The 8,785-nt window shown below is 43.1% G+C and overlaps 1 protein-coding gene and 1 long non-coding RNA gene across 3 annotated transcripts in view; one reads left to right on the plus strand and one right to left on the minus strand.

The window, feature by feature from the left end:
• LOC141111114 (uncharacterized) overlaps window positions 1-1,200 on the minus strand; it is a 24,076-nt gene extending 22,876 nt beyond the window's left edge. For both annotated transcript variants that reach the window (XR_012236384.1, XR_012236383.1), the window contains exon 1: window positions 1,063-1,200. This is a non-coding gene — a long non-coding RNA (uncharacterized lncRNA). The remainder of the gene's footprint in view (window positions 1-1,062) is intronic.
• The window catches only part of LOC141111113 (lymphocyte antigen 6E-like), a 14,957-nt gene extending 8,045 nt beyond the window's left edge, over window positions 1-6,912 (plus strand). The window contains exon 3 of the mRNA XM_073603130.1: window positions 4,875-6,912. Coding sequence (XP_073459231.1) covers window positions 4,875-5,083 — 209 coding nt within the window. The 3' untranslated portion in view covers window positions 5,084-6,912. The remainder of the gene's footprint in view (window positions 1-4,874) is intronic.
• Window positions 6,913-8,785: the final 1,873 nt, after the last annotated feature.

Raw genomic sequence — 8,785 nt, forward strand, 5'->3', positions numbered from 1 at the left:
GTGGCACAGGGCAGGTTGGAGTGGTATAGAGCAGGTTGTGGTGGTATATTGGAAGGTTAGAGTGGTATATTGGCAGATTGGGGTGGTACAGGGCAGGTTGCGGTGGTACAGGGCAGGTTGGAGTGGTAAAAGGCAAGTTGGGGTGGTACAGGGCAGGTTGGAGTGGTAAAAGGCAAGTTGGGGTGGTACAGGGCAGGTTGGGATGGCACAGGGCAGGTTGGAGCGTTACAGGGCAGGTTGGAGTGGCATAGGGCAGGTTGGGGTTCCTCAGGGCAGGTTGGAGTGGCACAGGACAAGTTGGGGTGGTACAGGGCAGGTTAGGGTGGCACAGGGCAGGTTAGGGTGGTATAGGGCAGGTTGGAGTGGTACAAGGCAGGTTGGGGTGGTATAGGTCAGGTCGGGGTGGCACAGAGCAGGTTGGGGTGGTACAAGGCAGGTTGGGGTGGTATAGGGGAGGATGGAGTGGCACAGGACAGGTTGGGGTGGTACAGGGCAGGTTGGAGTGGTATAGGGCAGGTTGAAGTGGTATAGGGCAGGTTGAAGTGGCACAGGGCAGGTTGAAGTGGCACAGGGCAGGTTGAAGTGGTATAGGTCAGGTCGGGGTGGCACAGGGCAGGTTGGGGTGGTACAGGGCAGGTTGAAGTGGTATAGGGCAGGTTGGGGTGGCACAGGGCAGGTTGGGGTGGTACAGAGCAGGTTGAAGTGGTATAGGGCAGATGGGGTGGCACAGGGCAGGTTGAAGTGGTATAGGGCAGGTTGAAATGGCACAGGACAAGTTGGGGTGGTACAGGGCAGGTTGGGGTGGCACATGGCAGGTTGGAGTGCTATAGGGCAGGTTGGGGTGGCACAGGGCAGGTTGGAGTAGCACAGGGCAGGTTGGAGTAGCACAGGGCAGGTTGGGGTGGCACAGGGCAGGTGTGGGTAACGCAGGGCAGGTTGGGGTGGTATAGAGCAGGTTTGGATGACTGGCACAGGGCAGGTTGGGGTAGTATAGAGCAGGTTGGGGTGTCACAGGGCAGGTTAGGACTCTATGCAGTGAGAGTGTGCTGTGCAGTAACTTACAGCATGCCTCATTCCTGCAGATGAACTTGGGCGGGTCTGCTGTGTCCTGGCCTCTATCTCATTCAGCTTCGGGATCAGCCAGTGTGAAGAGGTCTGTGGAAGGAGTGGAAGAGGCAGCGCGGCCACACCCACAGCTCCGCCCACTATCTCCTTCAGCTGCGGGATCAGCCAGTGTGAAGGGGTCTGTGGGAGGAGTGGAGGGAGTGAAGGAGGCGGCGTGGCCACACCCCCAGCTCCGCCCACTATCTCCTTCAGCTGCGGGATCAGCCAGTGTGAAGGAGTCTGTGGGAGGAGTGGAGGAGGCGGCGCGGCCACACCCCCAGCTCCGCCCACCAACTTCGGCTGCCTTGGAGATATTGGAGATCTCCGAGTGACAGCTTAACCTGAAGGGGGAGTGTGTTATAGGCAGCTTCCCCCGCACTGCTGGATGCCCTGCTCGCACCGCTCCGAGGCAATCTATAGTAGTGTTTAGCGGCGGCCCCGGTGTCACCCCTCTGGTGGGTGTCACCCGGTGCGGGCCGCACCCCCCGCACCCCCATAGCAACGCCTCTGGTGGTCATCCATAGTCCCATTAGCATCCATCCACAGTGGATGGGTCCCCCACTTCAAGTGGGGCTGTGAATGGCTTCACCTGAAACTAAGCAAAAAATATTGGCTTTAGACACACTTCAAGAAAACAGTAATCTTTAGTTCATATAGACATACCACTATTCTAAATACTTGTAGTTAAATAATTGTAATAGACAATCTACCACAAAATTTCAAATAAATTTATAGTAAAAAGACAACTTGGCCATCTGATTTTCACTATTTACGGCTTATATTCTGATCTTTCAAATAGGTCTACAAAATTAGTTCAAACCCAGGAACCAGAACTAGGGGTTACACTATCAGAAGAAGATTGGAATACAGTTCTCACAGTGATTCACTGGGATTCCTTAACCACTTAAGGACCGGCCTCGTTTTGGATTTTAGGTGTTTACATGTTTAAAACAGGTTTTTTTTGCTAGAAAATTACTTAGAACCCCCAAACATTATATATTGTTTTTTTTTCTAACACCCTAGAGAATAAAATGGTGGTCAATGCAATACTTTTTTTTGCACCGTATTTGCGCAGCGGTCTTATAAGCGCACTTTTTTTGGAAAAAATTCACTTTTTTGAATAAAAAAATTAGACAACAGTAAAGTTAGCCCATCTTTTTTTATATTGTGAAATATAATGTTACGCCGAGTAAATTGATAGCCAACATGTCACGCTTCAAAATTGCGCCCGCTCGTGGAATGGCGTCTAACTTTTACCCTTAAAAATCTCCATAGGCGACGTTTAAAAAATTCTACAAGTTGCATGTTTTGCATTACAGAGGAGGTCAAGAGCTAGAATTATTGCTCTTGCACTACCAATCGCGGCAACACCTCACATGTGTGGATTGGCCACTGTTTTCATATGCGGGCTCTACTTACGTATGCATTCACTTCTGCGCGCGAGCTCGTCGGGACAGGGCGCTTTAAAACATTGTTTTTTAACTATTTATTTTACTTTATTTTATTTATTTTTTCACTGTTTAAAAAAAAAAAAAAAAAAAATTGGATCACTTTTATTCCTATTACAAGGAATGTAAACATCGCTTGTAATAGAAAAAAGCATGACAGGTCCTCTTAAATATGAGATCTGTGGTCAAAAAGTCCTCAGATCTCATATTTGGACTTTACTGCAAAAAAAAAAAAAAATAAAGTAGTTTGAAAAAATGACAACAAAAAAAATGTGCCTTTAAGATAAATGGGCGGAGCTGACGTCATGACGTCGCTTCCGCCCTCCTATGGTATGGAGACGGGTGGGGGCCATCTTAGCCTCACTCGTCTCCATACCTAGGAAGTGAGAGGACCTGATCACCTCCGCCGCTCCCAACGGCTCTGGTAAGCGGCGGAGGGCGCGGGAGAGCGGCGGGAGGGGGGGTGGCACCCCGCCGCAGAGACCACCATTATCGTACACAGAACCGCCGGCCCTAAAGATGGATACCTCGGTTGTGGCAGCAGCTGCTGCCATTACCGAGATATCCATCTTCAAAGTAATGATGTATATATACAGTGGCCGGTCACCAATAATCAAGAATACAATTATAAGGCAGTTTTTTAAAATGGTATAGGACCCCATTTCTCGTCCATAGAATATACCCCAACACATCTGACCATTGCTGGCGATGTGGGACTGCGCAAGGGACTAAGATGCCCATTTGGTGTCTGTGTCTTAACATTCCACAATACTGGACTCATGTTCATAATATGATCAACAGGATTACAAGATACCCTTTACATTTTTTGCCTACACAAGCTCTTGCTCTAAATTCCTTGTCATGCATATAGTATATGTTAGGTGCCTGTGCATCCCTACACACTGGTGATAAAAGCAAGCTTGGTTCACTATATTGAATAGAATAACAGACATGGAGTAGTTGATACGAAGATAGAATTACCAAATATAACAAACTTTGGACATGCTGGTGTCACTTTCAAACCACCTCTGAATACAAAACTATCATGACATAGGCTTCATGAGACATCATGGATATATGTGACTCCTGAGGTCAGCCACTGTACATAACGTTAGGGAGATGTTTTCATAGAATTACTGACCTTCCCCCCCCTTCTGTACATACATATTAGTGGTTTGTCTTCCACCCAGCTTTCCTGACTGCCTCCCTTTCCATTTTTTTTCTTTCCTTATATACATCCCCTTCCTTTATTCCTTTACCCCTCCCCATCTAGAATCCCCACCCCTCCTTTTTTTTTCTTCTTTTCTAAGTCTCACTTCTTGTCTTATTGCGATCTGGCTCTTTCAGCCTTCTTCTACATTTTGTGTTTATCCCCTTTGCAGCGGTTTACGCTGCAAATTCTTTCCAACCTCTGAGACTGTAGACCTCCCATTGTCCACCACTCCCTCTTTGTGTGAGCGAGGGTTCAATTTTGCTGCCTTTGGCTAAAATTGCCTGACCTGTTTCATTGGGAGGGTAATTGTATTCCTGCCTTGTTGTTTTGTCTCAGTTTATACGTTATTATTATTATTATTTAAGGTACTTATATAGCACCATCAATTTACACAGCGCTTTACATATACATTGTACAGTCACATCTGTCCCTACCCTCAAGGAGCTTAGGATCTAAGGTCCCTAACGCACATTCATACATACTAGGGACAATTTAGACAGAAGTCAATTAACCTACCAGCGTGAATTTGGAGTGTGGGAGGAAACCCACGCAGGCAAAGGGAGAACGTGCAAACTCCAGGCAGGTTGTGCCGTGGTTGGGATTCGAACCAGTGACCCTTTTTACTGCTAGGCGAGAGTGCTATCCACTACACCACTGTGCCACCCATATATGTTGCTGGTAATGTACATTGAGAGCCAGTTAACTGCTCTGTGTATTCCTGTGCGATTCACATGCAATCTGGGTGTGGTGCCATTTCACCCAATTCATTTGAATGAGCAGAAATCGCGCCGGACTGTAGCAAAAGTATTGCAAGAACTACTTTACAAAATGCAGAGCAACCGGATCACATGGTACTTCTGTACAATTCAATCCAGTGCAGACAAACGCACTGTGTTTGCAATCTGCATTTGGGGTGTCGTTAGCATTGCACTGTCATCTGCTGCAGATCGCAAGTGAAGTGCATTTTGAACGCGAAGCACGGAATGTGGGTTTTCCAGCACCACGTTCTGGTGAGAACAGACTTTTAAACTCTAATAAAAAATGATGTAACAAAAAAGGCAACTTGATCATCCAATGTTTCTTACCTGCCTATTTGTGTTTGTATTCAGTTCACAATGTGAAGATTACCAAAAAATGTGTTCATGAGAGGGAATGCAATCCAACAAACTACAATGTATTGGTGGCCTCTAAGCATACATCCTGCTGCTCTGGAGACTTCTGCAATGAATACGGGAACGGCAAGACCAATGTAACATGCAACATCTTCCTCATAATGGCTGCAGTACTGGTGCTTGGAATCTTCAAGAAGATGGAATAATCTAAGCCAGTCTTATGAAAACAAGTCTAAACAAGTCTTATGAAATTTGAGGGGTTTTTTTTAGATATTGTATGCATCCAGGACTCTAAAATATCTGCAAAATGTTCTTTGATATGTTTAAAAAAAAAAAAAAGCTACCTTGGGCCATGCATGAAAATGTCTGCAAGAGCAACAGTCTAGCTTGTATATAGCAGCCGGTCAGATTCCCTAACCTCTTCTGGCACTTTTATCTATGAGGCCTATTAAAATACTGTAAATCTTATTTTTCTGGAATTCCTCATCAAAACTAGCAATGTACTTCCTGGTATGTGTGTGTGCCTGCAGCCTTTCAGCTAAATATAGTGATTTCAGGCACTGTTGCTCTTGATTTTTTTTCCTTAGCGTATTTGGCATGAGATTTGGGGATTTCACTGCTGTGCTGTTCTCTTTGCTGGAGACTAAGATACCAGAAAGCAAAGCCCTGCCTCTACCAAGATGGCCACCTCTGCATAGAGACACAGTGCAGAACAAGACAAAGTAAGGCAGCAATGAAAAGATCAGCTGCAGGGAGACCCTAGGCAATACTGGTGTCCAATCATTTGCCTTCTTCATGACTGTTTTGGGCACAGCTTCCAGAGTTCAATTCCTCTTCAAATCACAGTTTAAAGTAGATCTAGTCATTAAAATATCCCATGTTGCCAGTGTGCCAGGACAAGGTCATCCAGTGCCCAGGGCAAAGATGCCAAAATACCAAAATATCCCCCCCCACCTCTCTTAAGGTTAGGGTCAGGGCACCTCTATCCCTGCAATAAACCATTGTGCCCAGGGCGACCACCCCTCCTGCCCACCCCTTGTCCCAGCCCTGGTTGTCACTCTCGTTCTTGTTTGCTAATTTTTTTATTATATGAAATTACAAGTGGCCCAGCTGACACGTATTGCTCAGACATGGTCCACTGTTGTCACTATCAGGGATTCGATCTTGACATATCATACACAGCCAACACTGGAGCAAGTAGGTGTAGAGGGGAAGAGGCTTAAATAGGCACGAAACACACTGAAATTTGGAATTTGGGCACGTTTGCTATTTAGAGCTTTCATGCATTAATACTGCCGGACATTTTTATTGGTGTGGACTTTTCTTTTCGTTTTTTTCCAATTTCATTTGCACTTTGCGTGTAGCATATTGCACATTTATACCACTCGTGCATTTTTTACGTGTTATCATTTACAAATAAGTATATCATATGTGTGTTTTCACACAACCAATTTTTTTAGTGGTGTTGCACTTTTACTCTTCTGTTTTTTGCATTTGCATTACACTGCTGCCATCTCGATATCCAGCGTTTGGCGATTCATCTCAGACTCCGGTAAGTATGAGGTCTCTGCATCAGGCCTCTCTTGCTAACCATTCCATCTGCCCCCATTTACCAACCACATACATTTATTGATCTTATTACTTACATTGCAGATACAACATTCATGCATCCGCCCCTGAAGAGCGAGCAGGGTCTCGCGAAATGCATAGGGCTTTATTGATGCTTATTTTATGCCGGTACATGCTGGGTATTATTGATGTCTGCATTATGTTTACATACTTCCCTGTCCACATGTATGTACATTTTATCATCTTATTTTGTATGTGTACTTACTGACCCAGCAATTTTCAAGTTTTATTGTTGCTCATTGATGTATAACATTTGTAATAAATCTTTGTATATTTACGTTCATCTGTGTTGTGTACATTGGCTATTATGCCTGGTAACTCACAATCATTGTTGTTACCGCTTAGTTACATAACATTTTGAAATGAATAAATTGATTTTGTCTCAGTGTTCATTGTGGACATTGGCTAAACCTCTCTCACCTCATCTAAAGTCCCAGAGCTATTTTTCTTGTTTTTTTGTGCACTATTAGGGATGGAGGTGTCAGAGGGGTCACACCAGACCTTAATCTTTCTTTTTCTGTTTTTTAATATGTGCTTGGATAAGCACAACTATGGCCAAATCTCAGAAGAATTAAGACAAATCAAAGTTCAAATTATATGCGAATGGTCCAATCGATATGTGTGTAGTAAGCGTGTTTGTGTTTCTTTTTTTTAATAAATCTCCCTTGCAGGTTGCAGGGCTCTCATCTTTATGCCTTCTCTGTTCCCTTCCCTTGGAACAAGTACCTGCATGTCAGGGTTCCTGTCACTTCATGGCCTACAAGCTTGTCTGATCTCAGAGCGATGAAAGGAGTACAAATCAGGCATCTGCATACATGTCTGTTACTCATGAGCTCATACAAGTTTGTGAACATTTTCTTGTTTAATAATGTATTTATTATATAAGAAATATTATATTAATAATACATTATTAACACAGATTGAAGGATTTTGCTAAAGGGTTTAAAATATTCTGTTGCCAAATTATAAATCAATATTAAAGTGCTTAGATTACGTAAGAGTTAGAGACTAGGACTAGGTTGGTTTTTTATTTTTGGTTGTTTTTTTTTTTACTTTCTGTGTACGTTTGGGGAAATTTTCCCCACTCTGGAGTTTTTTTTAAACTTCCCCCACTCTACTTTTTTGTTTTTGCTTTTCTGTTGTTTATGTTTTGTTTGTTTTTTGTTTGTTTTTTGCCACAGTGTTAGAGTATGGAAGAGCCCTGGGGCCATCATAAAAAAAAAAATGAATTCTGACTTTGAAACTCAGAATTCTGAGATTGAAATTCAGAATTGTAAGTTTAAAAAAAAAATACAGAATCCTGAGATTAAAAGTCAGAATTCTGAGATTCAGAATCAGAATTCTGAGATTAAAAGTCAGAATTCTGAGATTTAAAGTCAGAATTCTGAGATTAAAAGTCAGAATTCTGAGTTTCAAAGTCAGAATTCTGAGATTCAAAGTCAGGGTCAGAGATTTTAATATTCGTAATAAATGTTTGGTATCACGTAGATAAGCTTTAGTGTTAGGTACTAGGGGTTGCAAGAATTTGTCCACATATTCCCCTAGTCTTGCATTGATCGATTGAATCCCATTAATGATGGGTCTTCCTGGTGGTGCCTCAGCATTCTTATGGATCTTCGGGATGGTGTAAATGATTGGAACTCTACATGTATCCGGTACTAAATATCTAGATTCTTTTTTGGATAAAATATTTTTGTTGATTCCTTTTTGAATCAAAGAGGACAGATCTCGTTTGTATTCTCTAGTAGGATTGCTACTGAGTTTCAGATATGTGTTATTATCGTTAAGTTGTCCCATCAGTTCCTGGTGGTAGTATTCCTTGGTTAGTACTACAATGGCGCCCCCTTTGTCGGCCGGTCTAATTATAATATCTTTATTTGCTTCCAATTGTTTTATACCTTGTTGTATATGCTGGGATTCTGAGATTCTACAGAACTTGAGTTGTTCCAGGTCTTTGATCACCATTTTTTTAAACACCTCAATATGTTCATTATTTGTAGAGGGTGGATTGAATAGTGACTTATTTCTTAAATTACTATGCTGTACTCCTCTGCCAAGTTCCACTCCTTTGTTCAATGTAGATGGTGGTCTGGATAATAAGTATTTCTTGATATTCAATTTCCTAGTGTATTCTTGACCCTGGACCCTAATGGAAGATATCTGCTGACGTTGCTTCACTGTACACAGTAATTGAACATAGCGATGCAACAGAAGCATCTAAATGGGCTATGGATTCATTCAGCCATCTCATTTCTAAACAGAAAAGATTTCTTCTTAGA

This window comes from Aquarana catesbeiana, linkage group LG10 (genome assembly GCF_042186555.1).
Source record: "Aquarana catesbeiana isolate 2022-GZ linkage group LG10, ASM4218655v1, whole genome shotgun sequence".
In the NCBI taxonomy this organism is placed as follows: Eukaryota; Metazoa; Chordata; class Amphibia; order Anura; family Ranidae; genus Aquarana; species Aquarana catesbeiana.